The sequence below is a fragment of the Amphiura filiformis genome, chromosome 8, assembly GCF_039555335.1.
Source record: "Amphiura filiformis chromosome 8, Afil_fr2py, whole genome shotgun sequence".
Taxonomy (NCBI): Eukaryota; Metazoa; Echinodermata; class Ophiuroidea; order Amphilepidida; family Amphiuridae; genus Amphiura; species Amphiura filiformis.
In genome coordinates, this window is record NC_092635.1 from 64,607,465 (window position 1) to 64,633,946 (window position 26,482).

The 26,482-nt window shown below is 38.5% G+C and overlaps 1 protein-coding gene across 1 annotated transcript; it reads left to right on the forward strand.

Moving 5' to 3' along the window:
* The first annotated feature begins 429 nt into the window (after positions 1–429).
* On the forward strand, positions 430–24,924 carry LOC140159351 (G kinase-anchoring protein 1-like). The gene is made up of 8 exons (XM_072182800.1): positions 430–720; positions 8,151–8,371; positions 11,029–11,106; positions 11,419–11,808; positions 15,013–15,225; positions 18,330–18,393; positions 20,268–20,338; positions 24,511–24,924. Exons 2-8 carry the CDS (start codon positions 8,267–8,269, stop codon positions 24,601–24,603), a joined length of 1,014 nt encoding a protein of 337 aa, XP_072038901.1. The 5' UTR covers positions 430–720; positions 8,151–8,266; the 3' UTR covers positions 24,604–24,924.
* Positions 24,925–26,482: the final 1,558 nt, after the last annotated feature.

Sequence of the window (26,482 nt, forward strand, 5' to 3'; positions counted from 1 at the left end):
CCCTCCGGGGGGTACCGGGTGGTAAAATTTCCAAATGGCTCGCCAAAAATTGCTTGCCTCCACCCCCCATCATCATCATGAACATATCATCATCATCATGAACATCACATCATGATCATCACCTAGCATCTTCATCATCTGTAAAGTGGACCCGCGTATAGAGAACCAAGAGGAAAACTTCTGTGTATTTTATGCTAATAAGTTTAAAGAGTACAATGCACTTTATGGTGTTTATTAATGAAATTGGCTTTAAATATTTAATATCATTAGCTGATTAGAACATCTCTAAGAAAGAAATATTTTTCTATTGAAAAAATTTAAAAGTACCTAATTTGCATTGATATAGAAAACTGGATTTCTGCTGTAAAATCAGAATAAAATATTTTTCACAAATAATTTTTGGAAACACCAAAACACGCAATGTGACCTTTGAACTTTGCTTACATGCGTTTCCAGAAAAACAACATTTCGTTTTGCCAGCAAAAAGAACCAGTTGACACTGCAATCATGTCGAATAAAACCGTCCCAAACGTTCAAACTTTTGGTCGTTTTGATATCCTTGGGTTCGTTGATGAACTTGACTCAGGGGGCTCCGGAGATGAAGCTAATAAAAAGCCTCAACCAAAACAGAAAGGTGAAAAATCCGGCAGTGGGCAAAGTGCCAGCGCCAAGAAGAGGGCCAAGAAGAAGAAGGCAAAACAACAACAAGAAAGTGCTGAGGTTTGCATTGCATTGCTGTTTTATATATAATAGTTATTAGTTTAAAATGTAGATTAGAATATTTACTACTGAAGGGAACCTAACAGTAAATGAACATGGCTATATAGTATCAGTTTCAACAGCCAGGCCCAAAAATGACAGTTGAGTCGATCTTGATTAATAGGGCATCCACACACCGCGTACATCGCCCCGTTTTCTACACTGGGTTTCATAGAAGAAAGGCAGTCCCTTGCTCAAATTGATGCGAGGGCTCTGTTAATTAGCAATATTATACGGGGAACTTTGTGTCCACTTCAAGGGCGCCGATCTGCGCCGCCCAACAATTTGACGCACAATCGGCCAATCACAGATTATCAATTAGGGGTTCATTCATATATTTTCATGACTAAACGGTTGTTTATGCCCGAGGTAGGCATGTTCACAAAATTTTCAAGTAGGATATTTCACATGGAAATTATTTTGTTTAAAAAGGTGATTATTTAACTTAAAAAATGAGGGGTCAACCATGTCTGTAGGTCAAAAATTAGCGAAGTTATGGGCAAATGTCTGTTTAAAAAAAAACATGTAATGCATCATTTTTCACCACGGCGATCCATTTTACACAAAGGCGATTTTATTTTATGAAATCTAACTTTCACTGCATGCTGACTTCTGTATCAAGGATAAAGTACCGGCACATTTTAGACTACGTCGTCAAGTTTCTGGTGTCCAAATTTAAATTTTTGTATTTCCCTTTTTGGATTGAATGTCGCCCTCTATAATAAGGAATGTGGACATGTCTACCCGAGGGGCCGCTTGCGGCCCGAGGGCATAAACAACCGTTTAGTCATGAAAATATATGAATGAACCCCGTTCATACATACCAGCACATTTTGTGATTCCTAATTCATCAAAATAATAACAAAAAATTACAAGTAACATTATTAAAAATCATGATTTAGTTCCTACCCGGCGATCGCACATCCGGGACACCGGGCATAAACGCTGTTTATGCCCGGCTCTCGACCAATCACGCGCGCCGTTACATAGCGTGTATGTATGAATGAATGATTATGGGTCTGTTGCTTTGATTGTCTAGGTATCCCAGGCAAACCTTAGTTAACACATTTGCTAGTCAGTGAAATTCGACTAGACCGGGGCCCAAACACAATGCATATTTACATAGAATTTGAATTTTTTTCGAGAACAGGTCGGTGAAGGAAACCTACATAAATATGTTTTCGATACTTCACTTGACCCAAATATGATTTTTGCTGAACCATGAAATGGTATCAGCCTATAAAATGGTATCAGCCTATAGGAGTGAATGTTACTTAGGCCAAGTAAAAAATAAAACATGTTTCACGTCCGGTTTTCAAAAAAAAGGAGGAGGAGGGGCTTTTTATTTTCTATTTTTTATCGCAAAATTGGTGTAAATACCCATACTTAGAGCTGTTTTAGTGGATGCAATAATGCCTGGAAAAGAAGGAGGCCCTTTTTTATTTGTTGTTCTGAGAGTTAGGCCTACACCCCCTCCAATGATCACAAAACCTTCCTAAAATGTTTCTTGTATCTTAACAAGGCTATAGAAAGCATTCCAACTTCCTAGACATATTTTTTGAAAAGTTATAACTGAAATTAAAAAAAATTAAAAAAAAAAATTGAAGAAAGCTCAAAAAAGGAAGCGGGAGGGGACGTGAAACATGTTTATTTTTTTATTTTGCCTTACTAGCTTACTTACTAGCTTACTAGCTAACTGACTAACCATTTGGTCTGAAATGGACATATCTCTAAATGCCACAAAGGTATGACCCCATGAGTGGTGTCATATGAAAGAGGAAAACATAATATAATAAAAATATTTCCAAACATCGAAGGTCATCCAGGGGTCAAAAAAGGTCATTTTAACCGAAAATGGTCCGATTGAGCTTAATAAATTTAAATGCAATGATCCTTATGACATTCTAAACATTTAAAGGGGTCAAAGGTCAAGTTTTTCAAAATGCTCCAATTGAGCTGAAATTTATATGCAATGATCCTTATGGGTCAGTCCATGTCGAAACAGATTGAGTGTACACCCACCCTCTTGGATTTTGCTCTCCTTTGGCTCAGGGGTACCTTTCATGGATCCCTAGGTGAGGTCACAAGAAAAAATTCAAATTCCATTTCGCTTTGAATGGCGGGCAATCAAAGTTTGGCGACCTCGACCAAAATTGTGAATTTAAGGGTCCAAATGACAAAGTGCTCTCTTTGAGGGCACTTTCTTCTTAATTGAATCAGTTGTGATCCTCTTTTTGAATGTGGTCACTCACTGGCTGTGTCTGAAATACCTAATGCCAAAAAAGATAGATTTCGGAATTTCGTTGGGATTTCAGAGGGGGTCAAAATCAACACTTCGTACTGTTCAATCAAATTATCTTGATTTTGAAGGACCCATGATAATGTCACAGTGCACTTATAGGTCCTAATTATGTTCAGAATGGATTAACCATATGCCAATGTCTATGAGCAATTAAAAAAAAGAGAAATTTCTAGACCCCTACAGAATTTTAGGCCACCCCTAAAGTGGTTCAGCCACAAATGGCACTTAAAGTCGGCAAATTTTGACCCCTAATAACTTTAGGTGTACACCAGATATGAATTTCTAGTCTTTTGCATCTGAAAGAATGTAGTTTAATGTTACTAGGAACATAAGATTTGTTTTGTATTTTTGTGTTTTAGTATTAAGTTGACGCTTTCAAAAATAGTCATTTTGCCTAACATACCATGCATACAGGATACGGTACAAAATGCCAATTTTAGTATGATATTTTTTATATTTTTGATCACTTTATAGCCATTTGTATTATTTATCCTGATATTTCAAGTTGCTCTTGAGTCAAGTAATAAGAAAAAACTACTTTCTAATCCTCTGTATGGATTTTTAAGGGGGTCAAAAATGCACTTCCTGGCAACGATGCACATGCAAAGTACAGGTTATGGGGGTCTAATTTTCAGAATGCTCCCAATTATGTCAAGTAATATATCAAATTATTCGTATGGTCATGAGGATTCCAAAAATGTATAGTTTGTTATGTGTCAGACCTTTCAGGAGGGCGCTATGACGAAAAAATGTTCATAGGTCAACGACCTTTTGAAAGTATCAAAACACAAAAAATACAAAACAAATCTTATGTTCCTAGTAACATTAGACTACATTCTTTCAGATGCAAAAGACTAGAAATTCATATCTGGTGTACACCTAAAGTTATTAGGTGTCAAAATTTGCCGATTTTAAGCGCCATTTGTGGCTGAACCACTTTAGGGGGCCTAAAATTCTGTAGGGGGTCTAGAAATTTCTCTTTTTTGAATTGCTCATAGACATTGGCACATGGTTAATCCATTCTGAACATAATTAGGACCTATAAGTGCACTGTGGCATTATCATGGGTCCTTCAAAATCAAAGATAATTTGATTGAACAGTATGAAGTGCTGATTTTGCCCCCCTCTGAAATCCCAACGTAATTCCGAAATCAATCTTTTTTGGCATTAGGCATTTCAGACACAGCCAGTGAGTGACCACATTCAAAAAAGAGGGTCACAACTGATTTAATTAAGAAGAAAATGCCTCTCAAAGAGAGCGCTTTGTCATTTGGACACCTTAAATTCCCAATTTTGGTCAAGATCGCCAAACTTAGATGGCCCGCCATTCGGAAACGAAATTGAATTTGAATTTTTTTCTTGTGACCTCACCTAGGGGTCCATGAAAGGTACCCCTGAGCCAAAGGAGAGCTTAATCCAAGAGGGTGGGTGTACACTCAGTCTGTTTTGACATGGACTGACCCTTATGACATTCTAAACATTTTAAAAACATTTTAAGATTCATTTAAGTTCATTAAGGGGTCATAAAGGGGTCAAAGGTCAAGTTTTCCAAAATGCTTCGATTGAGTTGAAATTTAAACGCAATGATCCTTATGACATTCTCAACATGTTGAAAATATTTTAAAATTCATTGAAGGTAATTAAGGGGCAATAAAGGGGTCAAAGGTCAAGTTTTCAAAATGCTTCAATTCAGCTGAAATTTAAATGCTATTGCATTATAATCCTTATGACATTCTTAACATGTTTTAAATATTTTAAAATTCATTTAAGGTAATTAAGGGGGTCATACAGAGGTCAAAAGTCAAGTTTTCTAAATGCCAGCTTCTCACGATCAAGGTATATTAAAACGGCAATTAATGAAACAGTCTTATTAAATTAATACTATCCTGCACAGTATTGCTGCTTGATCAGATCGTCACAGTCATCCGCCTATCTTACCTCGTGCCCTTGCAAAGGGCACAGTTGCTCTAGTTTATTTTATATTCTTTACTTTTCCTCTTTCATTAACACCACTCGGGCGTTATACCTTCGTAGCATTTCGAGATTATGTCCATTACAGACTCAGGGTGACAGTGGTATAGGCCTACCACAATATACTGCCGAAGCCACAAGGTTCAGCTATGGTGCGGTTATCGCTCTAGTTTATGGTGATGAGCTAGTCGCACATGGAATTGTAGAGGGATTTTGATAGCAGCTCCATTAAAAAAGCTGCTATCGCCATGAGACTAAACACCCCTAAATGCTGTTTTGGGGAATTTTGCTAGCAGAATCTTTTTGATGAAAGTCAATCTTCGACAAGATGTAACTTTGTTACGGAAAGTGCTAGTATGACAAAAATGTTTTCAGTTTGGGCTTTCTTTACTCAAGGGCTTTAATTTGATATGTAAAATGATGCAGTTTGATGGCAAATTTGAATTCACCTAGCGTACCTAGATTGGCAGATGATTGATGCAGCCAATCAGAACCCCACTTCTAGGGGTGTGATTTTGGTAATTTTGTGCCCGGTACCGGCGCAGTTTTGAGCGGGTAACGGTACCGAAATTGCAAAAAAAAAAAAAATAAAAAAAAAAAAAATTAATTTTTTTTTCAAATTTTTTTTTTCGGTTTTGTATGTCTCTGGACCTAGACATAAATGCTAGGATCATTCCTGGTTGAAAAAAAAAAAATTGAATTTTGCACATTGTTTTGTGTTTTTAATATGAAAATTGACAGGCCTCTGGGCCTACATAGACATAGTTTTCATGTCATACTCTATTAATGATATCAAAATGCATTCAAATTCAATGCATTTTGATATCATAGAGTATGACATGAAAACTATGTACCGTATCAATTTACTAAATTTCAATTTTTTTAGGTCAACCATGAATGATCCTAGCATTTAGGTCTAGGTCCAGAGACACTACAAAACCGAAAAAACTTTTTTAAATTTGGTACCGGGCAGGGAATTTCCTGCCGGGTAATAGGATTATCGGGCGGGACTCAAATTCCCAGGACTCACTCACACCCTTACCCACTTCTCTGCACGCTCTCAAAATATAAACAAATGCAGTTCTTCTTTGACAAAAATTTTCTGCACACACAAGCATACGACCCATCTAGATGCAAAAACTATACATTATTCTCTTTTTTTCTTTGAACAAGTTCATTTGGAATGTTGGATTGAACTGTAAACATGGTTCGTTTTGAACAATTCCAGTGCAAAATGATGTTGATCTACTCACATTTTCAGTGACGTTTCACCACTACACTAGTGGTTTCTTCAGACTGCAACTCATCACATCTTGACTGCTTCCTTTTATAGGCAACAGTAGCCGTTGAGGGTGTGATGAGTTGGTCAAAGATGTTGTTGAGTGAATAGGCCCCCTCGTCCTTGTTTAGAGTGCCTTTTCCTTTTCAGCGTATCCGAATTCAAATGACACATTTGTCTCTATTTAGGATATACAGGGGTGAACACAACTGCTACCTTAATTTTTTTGCTTACTGTATTTAACTGACTATACTCTAGGCACCGGAGTTTCGCGCGATTTAAAACGGCAAAATGCGCGGCCGGTTTTTTATTAAACACGCAATTCGAAGTAAATCAAGTATGTCGAATTCTGCACCTATTTCACACATGCTAGTCCGATGTTTTTCTCTCCATGAAGTTGATACATTATGTGAACAATGCAAATTTTATGTGAAAAGCTACTACTGTACTGTGCAATAAACATTTTAATGCATAACTGTACTTTTTTGCGTCCAAATGTTGTTTTTGTCATGAACTGATTCGTATATCTCGCGTGCGCTCTGTGACTTATATCCTACCCTTCTTCACTCAATCAATTATGCATATGATTAATGACGTCACTCATACATACGATCGATGTAAAGAATTAACTACCACACATGGTAACACGTCATGGAAAAAATCGGACATTTGCATATCACGGAAGGGCTTCCGGGGAGGATATTGTGCTGGTCTGGACTCATGTAAACAGGCGCTGGGCCTGCATCAAATGGAAGTGAATTTACATTGAAAAGTAGTGTGTTTGGCAAAATTCTCAAAATTCACGATGGACCACCAAAATCGTGATGGACCCCCAAAATCGCGCAAAACTCCGGTGCTAACTATACTCTCTCTCTCTTTTTTTTCTCTCTCATTTTTGGGTTTTTATAATGCATCCACATTGCACAACATTATAAAATCCTATAAGGGGTTATAGGACCTTTATTTCACCTATGAATTTGGCAAATTGCCACATAGTCCCTACGTGTCCTAACCTGTTACCCATACAGCAGCACTGAATTAAGCTCACTTGCATCTTTCAGGGGGGAAGTAAAATGGACGTAACTTTAAAAGTATTAAAGGAGTGGAACCCCGGTGTTTTTTTTAATGTTTTTCTTATTTTTTTCTCTTTTATTTGACACTACTCGGAGGGTTATAGCTTTGTGGTAGTGACGAACCGATCCAGATCAGTAGATCTGGATCAGCCCGATATTGGCCAGATCGGATGTGGATCGGGATAGGTAAAAATCCATTCAATTACCGATCCTGTGAACCGATCCAACATTGTTTGATAAAAAAGATATAAAGTTGTATTTGATCGGTTTCAAGTGAAAGAATACATCTTAGTGTTGATAAATATCAAGAAATCTCAAATTTGGGTGTGGACGAATGTGTCTTCCATTACTCTGGCCTTAAGACCAAATGGTTAGTCAGTTAGTAAGCTAGTAAGTAAGCTAGTAAGCTAGTAACATACACTAATGTAGGGTGTTCCCGCTACACGGTCCACTAAAAATTAACATGCACAGGGCAATTTTGGGGCCCCAAGTTATTGGAACCCCGGTAGGCCAAAAAGGTAGTAAGCCAAAAAGTGGTACATAACTGATGTACCACTTTTTGGCTTTTACCTTTAAAATAATGTAAGCTACATTGATACCGATGCCAGCAATAGAACAAGAAGATTTGCCCCTTCATTTTGCATACCACTTTGTCCAATTTTTTTTTTCATTTCTTCACAAAATGCAAAAAAACCACAAAAAATGCAATGGATGTAGTACCTGCTTAAATTAAGATTGAACATTTGTTATTTTCTTTATTCATGAGTTGCGCAACATGGCATTTTCAAGATTGCCACAGTACCAAGGGCTCGGACACAGAGTAATAGTTCTGAAGGGGGTAGTGTCGGTGGTTTGTCTAACATCTCGCCCGACGAGCAACGGATGGCTCCTTCTCCTCCGAAACCGACAGAAGTAGGGGGCGCTAACATTAGGAAATACAACAAGCCACCTGAGCAATGGGAGCAGTGGAAAGTTCAAGATCAAGGGGTAAGCTAAAAGGGTTCCTAGAACTGTTTTAATGAGTATTACCATCCGGGGGTCACTCCCTTGCACATGACCGTTACTAAAAGTTGAAATACCCCATTTAGCAGTTAATTACAAGCACATTTCATGACATTTTACCACCTTTTTTACCCCAAAACAGGGACAAAATGGTACTTTGAAATGCCCCTATTTTTACAATTCCAAGGACACTTGTGCAAACTTGCCCCTATTTTAAGATTTCAAGGATTAGGCTTCAACACACATTCGCATATATTTCTTCAGTAACATATTAAATGGAACAACGTAACAGGGTGTCACTCACAGAATCATAAAAGTATGCCTTCAATGAGTGGGTACCTAAAGTACAAATGCTTTATAACAAATTAATTCCCTGAATTACATTGTTAACCTTTGCATGTGGTAACAATCGACTGAATTTGCGACCCTTTTTATTAGAGACTGACCGATCAGATCGGGAGCTTCCTAATCGGGCCGATTATTAGCTTATCGGTAGTGATCTGCATCGGCCGATTTTTCCTTCATCCGCCGATGTAATGCACCGATCACCCAATATCATGAAAGTAATTGTTGAAGCTTAACAAGTATTCATTTATTGGTATATTTCTTTCTTTAAATCAAGCGAAATTTAGCAAAAAGAACAAGCTTTGTAGGCGATAAACATATATAAAATCATACCGTGATTCAGGCACGCAGCTGAGATAATCAGGTAATTCCCCGCATGCATATGTACAATTGTAGTACACACGTGCATGTCAGATTGGAGACAGCTACGGGCCGTGTGCAAAACTCAACACTTCCGGGTTACACACATGCGTGTCAGATTGGAGAGAGAGCTACGGGCCGCGTGCAAAACTCAACACTTCCGGGTTACACATGTGCGTGTCAGCTACGGGCCGTGTGCAAAACTCAATACTGACTTGAACGGAAACACAAGAGTAAAGTGGGGCGATCGAATGAGTCGGCGGACTCGGATATCAGGGGAAAAGGTAAATTGAACTTAGAATAATCATGGTCAAATTAAGTATTGTAAATGAGCATGGGAGTGTAGTTTTGTGCTCAGAGCATACATAATTATGGTAATACTTTTGCGTATAAGTACCCTTTCAACATACAGGTGAAATTTACTCATGGCGATGGCAGCCATTGTTTACAATTGGGGAATTGGTGATCGGTGATCGAATCGGCAGATCAAAGAGGGAATTGATCGGCCAATCGGCTTGGCCGATTCAGATAGGGACCTGATCGGTCAGACACTACTTTTTATCCATTTCGAGGACAAATTTTACCCCTAATCTCTAATTTTCACTGACAATTTTGTCCGCGGACGTTCCCTCAAATTGACCCCCTTTTCCGCGATTTTGGTAACGATGATGCAGTCAGTAACTCAACTGAAGTCTTGAGTGATCCACCGGGATTACCATATAATAGGCCTGAGCCAATTGTGTAGAGAATAGAATCCCTCAAATGGCTCCAAATGAGGGACACGGTTGACCAACTTCAATGCAATTTTAGTGCTATACAGTACTTGATACTTCAGTCAAGTATCTGAAGTGGATAACATTGGACAACAGTTGACAGAGTGGATTGAAGGAGATGAGTACACAAAAATTGCTGAGTGTGCAGTCATCCTTTGATATGAGACATAAATCAAGTTATTTTGACGATTTTAAAATTTTGACAATTTTTGAAAGTGTGTGACATAATTACGTAAAATTGCTCTTCTCTTAAGGGGTACTACACCCCTGGCCCATTTTGTGCCTATTTTTGCAGTTTTCTCAAAAATTATAGCGCATTGGTTACAAGTAAGATATGTATATTATAGGGGCAAGGACCGCAACTACTGCACTGAAAATGCAGCAACTCATGGCAAGTAGTTATTGATTTATTGATCAAATAGTGGTTTTCCCTCATTTTTGACTAACTCCACAACTGTTTTCTGTGTTGAAATAAAATTTCTAGTGTTGTAGTCCTTGTCCCTATAATATACATATCTTACTTATCACTAGAGTCCGAAGTTTTCCGTTTTACGGAAAACGGAAGAAAATCACAGAATCGGAGGTATAACACGGAAAATTACATTTTTGTATGATGTGACAAAAATTGTTAAAAGATAAGAGGAATTAATTGTAAAAACAATCATGAGTTGTGTACGTCCATTTTTATGATAAAAATACTGTTTAATAATAATGAAATACAGGTATATTACCAAGTAACCAAGGCATGAACCCCCTATATCCCTCAAAACATCGTAATAGTCAGCCTATTATCGTGAGCACATTCCAATTAGAACACATTGATCGCAATATTGAACACTTTATTGTGACATTAATATCATTATTTATACATTTTAAGCTTTATTCATGAGTCATGACACGGATTTACAAATTTTACAACATGGATTACAACACGGAAAATGGATTTTAGAAAACGGTAAACTTCGTACTCTACTTATCACTAATGCACTATAATTTTGGAGAAAAATGCAAAAATAGGCACAAAATTGGGCAGGGGTGTAGTACCTACCAGTGTTGGTAGTTGTCTGCTGTGCAGTGAATCTGTAAGTGGATCAGTGCAACTGTATGTAACTTCTTATCTCTATATAATAATTATATGTTGACTTGTCTATTTTATTGTAATAGTACGTTGAGAATCAGTACGAAACGGATCTACAAAAAGCCATTCTACAAAGCAAACTGGAGTTTGAACAACAGAAATTGGTAAGTTTTGTAGTGCTTTGGTCTTTGTTATGATGTGCATGCTTCACCTGTTACAAAACGATGGAATAACATGTAATACATTTTGTATGCAGAAGATTGAGCAAATATACTGTTTATCCATTTCTTCATATACGTAACAGCATTATTGCCAGATTTTTGTATATATTTGTCTTCATATTTTTTATCACAAAATATTAGTTTTAACTATCACATTGTGCCCTTTTAATTTTGAACTTCATCAGTTCATTACAATCAACATAAAATGAAAAAAAAACACACCAGATAATCAGTTACCTGTTCTTTTGCTTTCAGTTCTACGACGAAATTAGGCAAGGTAGTAGTATTAAACCCGAGACACTACATGTATCACCGCAGGAGCCATCAAGTCCACACAAACAGCCTCCCTTGTTACAGCCCCAGCAACCACTACTCCCACCACACTCGCAACTCCAACCAGGTCACAAACCCAAGTCGTTATACCAGAGAATGGACCAGCTGGAAGACTTCGACACCCTACATGTAGAACCCGAACCATCCCCGTCGTCGGTGGAGAGTCCACCTGGTGCTGCTACTGGAAGCAAGAAGGAGAAGAAGAAACAGGGCAAGAGTAAACAACACGCCATGTCACTACAAGAGTTTCAGACTGCGGGGAGTAGTGCAGAGAATGGGGTATCGGGTGGTGATTCAGCTAATCTACCTAAGGTTAGTAGTACAGAGAATGGGGTATCGGGTGGTGATTCAGCTAATCTACCTAAGGTTAGTAGTGCAGAGAATGGGGTATCGGGTAGCGATTCAGTTAATCTACCTAAGGTGAGTAGTGCAGAGAATGGGGTATCGGGTGGCGATTCAGCTAATCTACCTAAGGTTAGTAGTACAGAGAATGGGGTATCGGGTGGTGATTCAGTTAATCTACCTAAGGTTAGTAGTACAGAGAATGGGGTATCGGGTGGTGATTCAGTTAATCTACCTAAGGTTAGTAGTACAGAGAATGGGGTATCGGGTGGTGATTCAGTTAATCTACCTAAGGTGAGTAGTGCAGAGAATGGGGTATCGGTTGGCGATTCAGTTAATCTACCTAAGGTTAGTAGTACAGAGAATGGGGTATCGGGTGGTGATTCAGCTAATCTACCTAAGGTTAGTAGTACAGAGAATGGGGTATCTGGTGGTGATTCAGTTAATCTACCTAAGGTGAGTAGTGCAGAGAATGGGGTATCGGTTGGCGATTCAGTTAATCTACCTAAGGTTAGTAGTACAGAGAATGGGGTATCGGGTGGTGATTCAGCTAATCTACCTAAGGTTAGTAGTACAGAGAATGGGGTATCGGGTGGCGATTCAGTTAATCTACCGAAGGTGAGTAGTGCAGAGAATGGGGTATCGGGTGGCGATTCAGTTAATCTACCTACATTGTAAGGTTAGTAGTGCAGAGAATGGGGTATCGGGTGGCGATTCAGTTAATCTACCTAAGGTTAGTAGTACAGAGAATGGGGTATCGGGTAGCGATTCAGTTAATCTACCTAAGGTTAGTAGTACAGAGAATGGGGTATCGGGTGGTGATTCAGTTAATCTACCTAAGGTGAGTAGTGCAGAGCATGGGGTATCGGGTGGTGATTCAGTTAATCTACCTAAGGTTAGTAGCACAGAGAATGGGGTATCGGGTGGCGATTCAGCTAATCTACCTAAGGTTAGTAGTACAGAGAATGGGGTATCGGGTGGCGATTCAGTTAATCTACCTTTAGTAGTACAGAGAATGGGGTATCGGGTGGTGATTCAGTTAATCTACCTAAGGTGAGTAGTACAGAGAATGGGGTATCGGGTGGCGATTCAGTTAATCTACCTTTAGTAGTACAGAGAATGGGGTATCGGGTGGTGATTCAGTTAATCTATTTAAGGTTAGTAGTACAGAGAATGGGGTATCGGCAGGCTTCCCGTTAGTGTGCGTCATTGCGTCCAGACGCGTATTTTACAAATGTGGACGCAAGTTCACATGGCTAATCAAGTATTTTGCGTCCATGTCACATGCATGTGGACGCAGACAAAACATCGAAATTTTAGGCCTATCATTAATTGATAATAAAAATAAGAAATTTTTATTCTTTTATATTTTTAAGATAATAAAAGCCCCAAAATTTTGACCCACCTGCTAAGAATTGAAGTAAATTCTGCAATATTTGTAAATGCAACGTCAGGAAATTGTGCACTTTTTGCATGCTTTCCGAACGATCGATGGCCTGGGGAAGTCCCCATTGATTTGTTTACAAGCCAGCTGGCTGGACTGAACACGTGCCACTATTAAACGTGCGGTTAATGTTTATTTAATTATTTATCACAACCTGACAATATTCAATTTGTAATATTTTAAGTTTATTTTCTCATAAATAATCTAGGTTTCCTTTATTAGTATTATTATTACGATGAATAAAAGCAATTTTAAAGACAAAATCCAAATGATAACCCTTTTTCATATATTTGAGGCATCGCGTGTTTTAACTTTGTAGCATCAACACCACGTTAATTTAAAAAAAGAAATGCGGAAGTAAAACCACGAACGCAAAATTGCAAAAGAGTGACAGACTTTGCTCATGTAGATGCCGCTGGTTGTGACCACGTTTCGGACCAAAACTGACACAGAAATGAGAAAAATTACCATAGCGAATGGAGATGTAATATCACGGCGAAAATGCACTTTTATTTTTTTTTAACAATCAACATTTGATGAGGTGTAGACCCGGGGTAGGCCTACGTGTGTATCGTCATAATCGTGAATTTCAGATGGGCCTTTAAAAATCTGTCTGGACGCAAGTTTTGCAACCTCGTTAGCAAACTTGCGTCATTACGGACGCACATTTTTAAAACCTTAACGGGAACCCTGGGTATCGGGTGGTGATTGAGCTAATCTACCTATCTTCAAATAAAATATGTGTGAGACCGCCCATTCAAAGTAATTGATGAATCACCCTATTTAGCCGCTTTTAAACAATAGAATACCACAATGGGGGTTGAACCCGGGACGTGTCTGATACACAAGTTAAAACTACTTTTAGGGATAGGTCAGTGCTTGCATTTCATTATGCCATGCATACCATACATGCAGGCCCTGTCATCCAGTCAGATTTCAGATAAAATATGATTGAAGTTCCATGGCAAATTACAATTTTTGCCACTTTTATTTATGATAGAGAAGATTTTCAATTATCAGAATATCTTTTATTAGGTTTCAGGAAATGATAGGAAAATACATAAAAAATTAAACAGAAATGATCAACAATCATCACTTCTAAAAAATCCTACAAATTTCTTCTTTAGAAACAAAAAGGGCGGATTTTGTGGGAAATTTTACAACACTCGATTTCTTTCTTGTATTATCCACTTGTGGTATCCCATCCCAGCAGCAGGTCCTTGACACACACATTTCATACTTTTCTACAAATTCTGTATAGAAACATTGGAAATGTCCAATTTATATATATATTTCCAATTCTGGAGTGGAAATCGGTCAACCGTGGGTGGCCGCTGGTCACACACATAACATCACAGGATATTTCAAGTAAATGTCTAACTACTAGTAGAATAAAGGACTGTGAATGGAGGCGACAGGATAACCTATGGAATTATTTCAAGGATATAATTTTGTTCTCTCCTTTTCATACATCTTCTCTGGTAGTACAGAGAATGGGGTATCGGGTGGCTATTCCAATATTTTAGCCTCTTAATTGCAGTGTTCTTTGGGGGATTTAATGCCTTTTAATTAAATTCAAAATTTTCTGTCAGCTGAATTCGGCTGATTCTAATTTTAAAAGTAAGTTGGGACATGAGTAAACAAGTAAACATTACTACAAATATGCCAAAAATCAGGTTTGAAAAATTTGAGTTTTTCACAATCAACTTTTCTTGTTGTTGTTCACTTAGAAATCGCCAAGCGGTTCCGAGGAGGACAAGCACTTCTTTGACAAAATAGACCAAGATGTAGCCAGCATCCTGAGCAAAGACCAAATCAAGAAGGCTCGGAAACAAAATGAAAAGTTTGTAGCCGAGCATGCCAGACGGGTGCAATACGAAGACCAACTAGAGCAAAAAGACAAAGTTATATCAGGGCTTAAAGAAGTCATAGAAAAAGTGAAGGTAAGACCGTAAACAAAGGTAGAGAGCATGTTCAGTTCAGCTGATGTGTTTTTAGTATATTGCTCCATCTTACATTGCTCCACATTTCAAACATGGTTGTGTGATGTACAGACTCTTACTGTAAGTCATGACACAGGACAGAGCCAGGAATCCTTCCTACTTAACGCCATGAGAACTGCCTGCCTATTGGTCAAAAAGAAGTTTTCATTATCAATTCTCGCTATTCACAATAAGGGCGCCACCAGCGGTTTGCGATGTAAATGTGATGTATCATGGGAAAAGGTCGACATCCAAGTCCGCGCAATACAAATATTACCATGCTATTACATAGGAACACGTGACAATATTTTTTAGTTTGTCAATATACCGGTATTACACGCGAATCGATATTCTCAATAATACTTAATAATGTGATTTGAAATGTGCTCTATCGATTTGCGTGTAATACCAATGTGAATAGCGAGAATTGGACCAATCAGCAACATTGTTAGAATAATTACACCGCCCAAAAAAATTGGGGTGAATTTGTTGCAAAGCGCCATTCTGATTGCTGATTACACTGGAGACATCACGTAAGTGACCAATCAGAGGCAATGTAAGATCAGCAGGTAGTGCTCAGGGGATTAAGCGGTATTTCCCTATCCAAAAAATAGCGCCATCTCTTGATATACGGATATGTTCGAGGCGTTTCCGAAACACCCCGAGCAACTGAACTATGAAAAACTATCCGTACCACAAATTTCAAAACAAAACCCGGTATGTAGAAGATCATTTCACAACTCATTATGTGATGCGATCAAGCTAAATGAGTTTGCAGTCTATCAAAATCAGAATTCAGTTTTTAATTTCATTACATGGGCCATTTGTAAAGCTTTATTTTGCTGAAAACCCCATCAAAATTAGACTTGCAGTTCCAGAGATATGGCTATTTTAGTGTTCCTCCGAACAATAAAATAGGAAGTTGAATACTATGGCTATATCTCAAAATCAATATTACCGACATCCAACTCATTTTGCTTGATCACATGACATATTCCCAGGAATACATATGCGCATACTGTATTGTAGAAAATAAATGGGTTGATATTTGAATAGATTCAAGCAATTTCCGAAAGGCTATTTTGATAAAATATTCATCAAAGGCCAATATGATGATGACATTTTGTATTTCCAATATTACAATATTTCCTGAGTTTTGTTGAGAATTTTTTAAGTTTTCTAGGGTGTATGCCAGTACAATGCACACATGCATGCATATGGCATCTTCCGCCTTTTTTATTATATATTCAACGCCTCAGCATGTATTACAGTACACAGACATACTTAAACAGGTAGAGGTTTATAAAGGCGAGTTTTAGTTTGCAGTTAAGTACTGAATAATAGCATGGAAATATGTAAATATACCTCATGGTATCAGTTAAACTCAAAGTTCCTAGAGCGATTCTTATAAACTGAACACACTGAACACGAGGGAGGGTGGGTCGCTCAAAGTTCCTAGAGCGATTCTTATAAACTCATCACAAGAATACTCTGTTAGCAATATGAACAAAAGAGTTTATCCGAGTATATTCATGATAATAGCATGGTAGCCCACATGATAACAGCCTGGTATTGTCTCTTGAACATGCTCTGGCCATGCTTGGTACAACCTTGAAAAAAGGTACAATGCAGTCTTGGGTTCGAGTCCAGTAGAGAATTAATAATTATTTTGGTACCTGGTCAATAGATGAAATATCGCCGTGGCAGAGCATGGATTTTTCCACTTCCGACAAAATCTTTTACAGAGATGTAAGTTTTTCATATTAATATGGAATTCCGTATTTTTGTCAGATTTGCCAAAGCCTCCTTATTTTTCCTTAATTTTAGTATTTTTCTGTAATTTAATAAAATTAATGCAAAATCTCGCAATCACTGTCTGGGAAGAAAAACTATAAAGGGGGCCTCCAATTGGATGATTTAGACTAACCCGGGTCATAGGTCGAAAACTGTAATTATTTCCCCTGGAATCACCGTCTCTGTATCATGCCATGTGCGACTGACTGTGTGTCTGTATGTAATGAAGAGTGTGTGTGCACACATTTTTTGTCTCGCCTGATAAGGCAGGAGACTATATAATCACTTTTCCGTATGTAGGTGTGTGTGGGGGTGTGTGCGTGTGTGACAAATTTGATTAAAGTTTTGGTTTTCGCCTATTTTCTCGGAGACTAGGAGTCGCACGTTTCTCAAACTTGGTGGGTGGGTGCATCTTGACCCGAGACAAAACCGGTTTGTATTGGTTAGTGGGTCAAGGTCACTGAGGACCTCTAGAGGTCATCTGAGGTCAAATTAGTAAAAACTGTCGTATGGGCGTGAAACTTGGTAGGTACAGTCAACATTTCAAGCCAAATTTTTTGAAGGTCATTTCAAGGTCACCAGGGGTCATCTGAGGTCAAATTAGTAAAAACTGTCGGATGGGCATGAAACTTGGTGGGTACAGTGAACATTTAAAGCCAAATTTTTGGAAGGTCATTTCGAGGTCACCAGGGGTCATCTGAGGTCAAATTAGTAAAAACTATCGGATGTGCATGAAACTTGGTGGGTACAGTCAACATTTAAAGCCAAATTTTTGGAAGGTCATTTCGAGGTCACCAGGGGTCATCTGAGGTCAAATTAGTAAAACTGTTGATGGACATGAAACTTGGTGGGTACAGTCAACATTTAAAGCCAAATTTTTGGAAGATCATTTCGAGGCCACCAGGGGTCATCTGAGGTCAAATTAGTAAAAACTGTTGTGTGGGTATGAAACTTAGTGGATACAGTCAACATTTAGAGCCAAAGTTTTGGAAGGTCATTTCAGGGTCACCAGGGGTCAAATTAGTAAAACCTGTTGCATGTGCATGAAACTTGGTGGGCACAGTCACCATCAGCCAGATAATCGTGCCTAGCCGATAACCGCCAAATTCATTTACCTCTACCAAAAGTAATCACAAAAGCAGGCGGTTGCGAAAGCAGGCGAGACTCGTGGTTGGAGAACCGCCTTTTCTCTTTTTTGGTCTGAGGCCTCTCACATATCATGATATTATATAGATTGACATCATTTTTTCTCTTCTTTTTCTCACACACAGAAAGAACTAGCTCAAGTTAAGAAAAGAAATAAACAACTATGCTTCATTCTAGCTCAAGGAGAAAGTAAGTGAAATCCATTGTCATTATATTTAAGAAATAAAGGGTAATGCATTATCCTTTACACGCAAATAATGTGAAATCAGAGGCAGTAAAAGCGTAAATAATTATTTAAACGTTTTTACTGCTTATAATTACCCAAAATAGTGCGATTTAAAGAGAAAATATCACATTTTTTGCCCAAATATTTCAAGATGTTTACCTCAAGGTGGAGCCCCCATCCGTAGCCAAAGCGTAAGTGATAATGAGTATTGCAGAATGCGTAACCAAGGGTAATGCTTTGCGTAGAATGCGTAACGACACTAATATACTGCATCGCGCTTTGCTTTGCGCTGTGAATGTGCCAGAAGAATAATTTTGTTGCCCTGGCCACTTTATTGCTAATTAACGGTCTTTCACGTAACGCGTTTCAACAAATCACACTGAGCGAATAATGGGTTGTGGGGGTAATAATATACATCTTATAGCAACATGTAAGGGGTCAAAGAAATCTTGTGTAAGAAATCTGGAAGTTCATTTCATTAGACATATGGCACGTTTTTTGATGTGATGGATCTCGTAGTGATGTTTGAAAAAAAATTAATGAATAAATTAACCCTAATGCAGTAAAATCTTGCGCAAAATCTTACAAAGCCAAGCCTGTAAGCATGCATGCATCCCAAGTGATGCGATGATGTAATCAATAGGTCATATGCGATTATGTTGGCCAGGCCAGGGAAACACCTGTGGATAGCGGTCACCGATGGTGTGCTTGGTACCCAAGGGGTTGAATCCTTTCCTTTCCTAGCTTCAAAACTGAACACATTTTCTGCTCATGTGTTTGCAATTTGCATTTTGTGTAGCTAGAAAGGTAGGTTTATTCTATTTCTTTCAAAACAAATGACAAAGCTTAGCCTCAGCCTCAAGGCTTAGCCTAGCTAGGCCTTCATCAGCCATTTCAGCCATCTCTGCTGGTGCTTGCTATACCTGCTAGTCTATGCCATAGGCTATGATGATAGCCTACATGTATGGCTGTGACTCCCAGGTCTATGACTATGTGTGCGGAGCAATTCTTGAACATAAAAATCATTCATCAGCTAGGCATTGAGGCATGTAGGGCTTGGACATAATGGAAGATATTGTAAGCTTACATTCATGACATGGTTACAGCATTGACATGGTGATATGGTTGGTCCAAATTATTATTGTTAGTGTTTTATATCCTTTTGCATTTCACTCTGCGAATAGTAGTCGTAACTGTACAGAGGGTCTTTGTTTTAACTTATAAGTAGTGTAGGCAGGCCTAGCGATCGTAAATCATTTTACTTTACTGAATGTATGTGACAATTAATGTATCTGACATTTGAATAGAGTTGTTACAATTCTGATCAATGTTACGGGAATTTCTGCAATTCTGGAAATGGGGCAAAAAATAAAATCCGGTCCGGAAACGTAGGCCCTAATGTTTTTGTTCACTGTACTCGTGTAAGATACTTGATTTTGACTAAAAAAATTGATTTTTTTTTTTTAATCTAAAAAAAGAAAATTCAAAATTTATGTCAGATTCTGAAAACATAATAATGATAAAATTAGATGTTTTTTTCACCCAATTAATGGCCTTGCTATGAGTTTGTACGTCTTGTCCAATATTTTAAAACTCATGGCTCGACTAATAAATTTGTAGTATTGAGTTCAAACCATCCAATTTTATATCAAACTTGAGCCAAAGCTGCATTATGGGAGCTTTCATGTTATGGTAGTGTTCAAGTTCACATTCTGTGGTTAAAGGTCACATGAATATTTACTATGCATGGTGTTCACCACCCTTCAGATGACCTTTTTTTTTGCCTGGTAAAAAAACCCAGAGATGTATTGATTATATTTTTGTTTGATGTTTACAGTGAAAGATAAAGCTGATGTTTTAAAACAAGTTGAAGATCTGACATCTGTCAAAGATGAACTCACTATAGAGGTATGTCGTCAAATACTACTGACAAAAACAACATCATTAACACAGGGTTTGTTGGATCTGATCCAAAAACTGCACTTATTTGTGTACGTTGTAGCAAACATTATATACCTCATGTAGAACCTGTCATCTGATTGGTTTTAAGTGCAGACATTGTTTTATCTATGCCATATGTTTGAGAGAATTTCATCAAAATGAACTATTGACCGGTCATGAAACGAACTATTGACATGTTAGTTAGGGGAAAAAGTTCACTTTGGTGACCACTCTCTGGCTAGTAAGGTTTGTGATTGATTAGGCTTCTATGGACCATTTAGAAAAAAATAGCCACCATGTCCCTCGCGAAAATCCGGCATTTGCCAAAATCCAAAATGGCCGCCACCACCATTTTGAAAATTTAAGTTTTGAACCAGAGCACCTATAATCATGCACAAAGACACTTTTTCGGATATATGAGTACAAGGATTCGATTCTGACATTAGTTTGACATTCCGGCATCATTTTCACCCAGAAATCCAAGATGGTGACCGGCACCATCTTGAAAAATTTAATTTTGAACAAGAGGACCTTAAATGGTGTACAAAGACACTTTTTTGGATAAGTCGACCACAAGGATTTCAAATTTGACATTACTTTGACATTCCGAACTCATATTTACCCAGAAATCCAAGATGGTGGCCGCCGGCGCCATCTTGAAAAAAATAAGTTTTGAACCAGATTACCTAAAATGGTGTACAAAGACACTTTTTCGATGAAAGTCGACCCCAAGAAATCCGAATCTGACATTAATTTGGCGTTACAAAATAATTTTTTGCCCAGAAATCCAAGATGGCCCCCATTTGGTAGGCGTAAATGTGATTTTTGAATGAGAGCAGAAGCATAAGTGTGTCATTTCCGCCTTATCTGGGGTTCATGTCTCTTATATGGGGTTTCAACTGCCTTATCTTGGGTTTACATCCCTTATCTAGGGATAAGGCGCCTTATCTGTGGTTTAGACGGCCTTATCCTGGGTTTATGTTCCTTACCTGTGGCTAAGATGCCTTAACCTTAGCATATCGCAGTCTAAATCCAGATAAGGCATAAAAACCCCAGATGATGCGCCGTAACCCCAGATAAGCGACGTAGACCCCAGATAAAGCAGTCTAAACCCCAAATAAGGCGCCTTAACCCTAAATAAGGAACATAAACCACAGAAAAGGCATCTAAACCCCACATAAGGTGCCTTAACTCTAGATAAGGGTTGTTAACCCCAGATAAAGGTCGTAAACCTCAGATAAGGCATCTAAACCCAAGATAAGGCGCCTTAACCCCAGATAAGAGACGTAAACTCAGATATGGCAGTCTAAACCCCAGATAAGGCGCTGTCTGGGGTTTACTTCTCTTATATTAGATTTATGTTCCTTATTTATGGTTAAGGCGCCTTATTTGGGGTTGGGACTGGTTTATCTGAGGTGTACGTCCCTTATCTGGGGTTACGGCGCCTTATCGGGGTTTAAACTGTCATATCTGAGTTTACGTCTCTTATCTGGGGTTAAGGCGCCTTATCTTGGGTTTAGATGTCTTATCTGAGGTTTACGACCCTTATCTGGGGTTAACGACCTGTATCTAGAGTTTGGGCACCTTATGTGGGGTTTAGATGCCTTATCTTAGGTTTATGTTCCTCATTTAGGGTTAAAGCGCCTTATTTGGGGGTTGGACTGCTTTATCGACGGTCTACGTCTCTTATCTGGGGTTACGGCGCATTATCTGGGGTTTAGATGCCTTATCTGGGTTTAGACTGCGTTATGCTAAGGTTAAGGCATCTTAGCCACAGGTAAGGAACGTAAACCCAGGATAAGGCCGTCTAAACCACAGGTAAGGCGCCTTATCCCTAGATAAGGGATGTAAACCCAAGATAAGGCAGTTTAAACCCCATATAAGGGACATGAACCCCAGATAAAGCGGAAATGACACATTTTATGCTTCTGCTTTCATTCAAAAATCACATTTACGCTCTACCAAATGGGGCCATCTTGGATTTCTGGGCAAAAATTATTTTGTAACGTCAAATTAATGTCAGATTCGGATTTTTTGGGGTCAACTTACCGGAAAAAGTGTCTTTGTACACGATTTTAGGTAATCTGGTTCAAAACTTATTTTTTTTTTCAAGATGATACCATGGCCACCATCTTGGATTTCTGGGTAAATATGAGTTCGTAATGTCAAAGTAATGTCAAATTTGAAATCCTTGTGGTCGACTTATCCAAAAAAGTGTCTTTGTACACGATTTTAGGACCTCTTGTTCAAAACTAAATTTTTCAAGATGGTGCCGCCACCATCTTGGATTTCTGGGTGAAAATGATGCCGTAATGTCAAACTAATGTCAGAATCGGAATCCTTGTACTCGACATATCCGAAAAAAGTGTCTTTGTGCATGATTATAGGTGCTCTGGTTCAAAACTTAAATTTTCAAAATGGTGGTGGCGGCCATTTTGGATTTTGGCCTCTAGCTTAAAAATGCCGGATTTTCGAGGGACATGGTGGCTATTTTTTCTAAATGGTCCATAGAAGTCGAATCAATCGTCAAACCTTACTAGCCAGAGAGTGGTCACCAAAGTTAACTTTTTCCCCTAACTAGTCATGTGCGTCCCGATCACACTACGCAATCGCAACATCCACGTACATCCATTCGGTGTATAAAACAAATATTGACTGCTGTATATTCAGGACATGGTTGAAATTATAGGCGCGCGGTGATCTCAAAACCATGCTATGATCCGCGGCTGCGCCTCGGGTCATAGCATGGTTTTGAGATCACAATTGGGCCTGTAGTTTTGACCATGCCCCTCATAGCAGTCAATATTTGTTTACAGCCACCAAAGCACCCCCTCGATAAGTGCATGGATGAAATCACAGGTCAAATGTTATGCTTGTACATATTTCTATTGGACTTTGGCTGCATGAACTCTGAAGGGGGACATGCCAATTGTACAAAATTGCACTAAAATGGTAAATTAAGTATTATGTTTGAGATTTCTTAATTATGTTAAGAGGAGTAGTTTGAGACCAGTTTTGATGAAATTTGACCATTTTTAAATTGACCTCTGTGTAGGAAATTTTCGACAATTGACCTATTCAAACTTTTAAGCACTGTAGAAAAATGTGACGCTTGAATTTTTTTATTTCCTCTGATGAGAGGAACAATTTGAGATACATTGCAACATGATGGGACTACTTTTAAGTTTTGGCCCATGACGGTTGACCCCTTGTGGGAACCACGGGGGCGTAGAAAAAATGGAACCAATCAAATGTTTATCATTTCAGGTTTAAGGATGCCAAAAAAACATTGGTTCCACTAATGTATGAAAGTAGAATCCCAACCCCATAGTGCCACATATTATCTGGTTATTTTAGAGAAAAAGGGGTCATTCGGTGAGAGCTTATCTAAAATTTGTTCAGAAATATTTTTGAAAGGTGGTCATTGGGCAACAGTTAAACTGAAATGGGCTCATTGGGTGAAAGGGAGTTGAAAATAGGCTATTCAATTTAAAATCACACTACCCCTGTGGAAGATTTTGGAAATATCTTCCACAGGGGGGATATAATTTCAAATGGAATTAACACATTAGCAGCTCCATTTGAAACTCTCGCTCCCTCAGGGGTAGATTCAGGTTGAATCTTTTTCAAAGGGTGTATGAAATTCAAATGGAGCAGCTTAATGTGCTAATTCCACCTGAAATTCATACTCCCCCTATGGAATATATTTCCAAAATCTTCCACAGGGGTAGTGTGGATTTTAAATGGAATAGCCAAATGCAGCCGCACATCCCCGTCACCCAATTTCAGAAACTTGCACCAGCTGATGACTGTTCACATTGGGCTATTCCATTTAATATCCACACTACCCCTGTGGAAGATTTGTAAAGTCTTCCACAGGGGGATTATAAGTTTCAAATAGAATAGACAGTTGGGTAACTTCCATTAGAAATACTCACTCCAGTTGTGGAAGATACAGGTAAAGCCATAATACAGGGGGAGTATGGGTTTCAAAATGATTAACTCTGATGACCAATTACATTTGTGGAAGATATTTCCAAAATCTTCTACAGGGGTAGTGCAGATTTTAACTGGAACAGCCCATTGTATACAGTAAAAATATGTTTTTTATTGCATTCCTTGTGTTTTTCTCTCTTCAGGTTGCAGAACTACATGGATCACTAGAACAAGAAAGGTCAAAAGTCCATTCATTAAAATCCGAGCTACAAAAACTACAAGATCGCAAGAAATGATGCTTTGTTGTCATCACAGGGTTTGTTAGAGCAGGCCTGTGTTGCTTCTTCTAGTTGATGTTTCTCACCATTCTATTGTTAACATGTGACTTGTGTATAATCTCAAACTTGGAAACAAATTTGTAACGTGGAGGCATAAAAAAGAGCAGTATTTTTATCTGCCACGTAATGTTTGCAGCAGATTGACATGATATAGTATTTATCAACTCTTGACTGACGTCTAAGTATGGCTGATGACAGGTAGTCCAGAATCATTCAAGGTTTGTTCATAATTGTCTGCAAAGAAAAGTCTTATTGCCGAGTCGCCAACTTATGCTGGTTTCATACTTTCTGCTGCTTGATGGCGTGAAGCAGAGCGGCACGCTGTTGAGCGGCAGCGACATGACTATGAAAGCCAATGTTGCCACTTTCGGTTTCCTGTACACACATGTCGGAGCGTCGCTGCTCCTGACTTGAATTCAACTCCTAGCGATCTCCTGAGCAAAGCGGTGGAGTGATCGATATATCGGCTTACCGCCGGCCACTGCTATTGTTTCTGGTGCAACTGCGCTGTGAAGCAAAATTGTTGTCAGAGTTGCAAGCGGCAGCAAAGTATGAAACCAGCATTAGATTTCCAAAAATCTTAAAATCACAAAAAATTCTGCACGCAAATATAACAGCGTATACAGTATGGGAATATTTTTATGAAATGATAGCGTTATAAAACGGCATGCACAACCAGGTGGTGCAAACAAAGGAGAAAATATAAGGTAACTTTCAAATTGGTAAGGGCCATTAAGAAATTGTGGGTGCGTGATATTTTAAAGATGATGTGTGTTTGGCAGATTGCACAGTGATTGGAGAAACGTTGTGTTGACGTTATACGGCAGTGAAGAGGAGCCCTTTGGAAGTGAAATGACCTAAAATCAGCAGCCAGATCCCTGTGTCAGTTAAGGTGGTACTACACCCCCTGATAAATTTTTTGACTAATTTTGCATTTTTCTCAAAAAATAACTACACACTGGTAACAAAGGTTATGTATATTATAGGGGCAAGGAATCCAATTACTTCACTGAAATTTCAGTGATTCAGGACAAGTGGTTTATTATATATATGTTAAGAAATGAGGTACATTCTAGTGGTACCCCTTTTCTTATCATAAATACAGGGTGTCCCAAAAAAAAGAGGCCCCACATTGCGCCCTCTTTTTCTCCTATTTCTGAAACGTTGATCAAATATATTTTGGTATGTAAAGAAACCCTAAATCGTTAGCTTTAATAAACCAAAACAATTCTTTCAATCGACTCACAATTTTTGAAGATATGCCCTCTTTAAGAAATGTACCCGTTTTTCACTCTGTCCACGGATGGGGTTTGGCTACATCAAAGATTTAAACGAAACACACGGTTAATGACATGGATAGATAATAGCATTAGTCTTGGGAAAGCATTCACTATAAGCGAGGATCACCAGCTAGCTTCAAACATCTTCGCAACCCCATATTACTGCTGCATTTGCAAGTATCCGGCGCACAAGGCCTTAAGGATGATGCATACGCAATTAATGCAATGAGAACTAGGGCTGAAACCTGTATTAAATCCACGGAGGCAACCAGGTAGAGGGCAGAGCAGCACAGTAAACTCACTTCAAAAGAACCAAAGACAAACTAAACAGCCCTTTTCAGGGCTACATTAAAAACAAAAAAGAGAAATGACTTATGTTGTCAATAAAAAGAAAGCAAGAAACGAGAAAAACATAAGTAATTGCAAGTATAGCAAAAGAAGTCCCATCCCACATCAATTTCGCCCAAATTAATGACACTTAACAAAATCCATAACCCATAAGCCCACCGGTAAAGCCCATTCCTTAAATAAAGTTGTTATTTTATAAAGTTATCATC

Excerpts from the sequence above, each read along its gene's own strand:
- LOC140159351 (XM_072182800.1), top strand. The coding sequence starts at position 8,267 with ATGGCTCCTTCTCCTCCGAAACCGACAGAAGTAGGGGGCGCTAACATT. Across the intron at positions 8,372-11,028 it reads GGAAAGTTCAAGATCAAGGG|TACGTTGAGAATCAGTACGA; the intron begins GTAAGCTAAAAG and ends TTATTGTAATAG. Across the intron at positions 11,809-15,012 it reads ATTCAGCTAATCTACCTAAG|AAATCGCCAAGCGGTTCCGA; the intron begins GTTAGTAGTACA and ends TTGTTCACTTAG.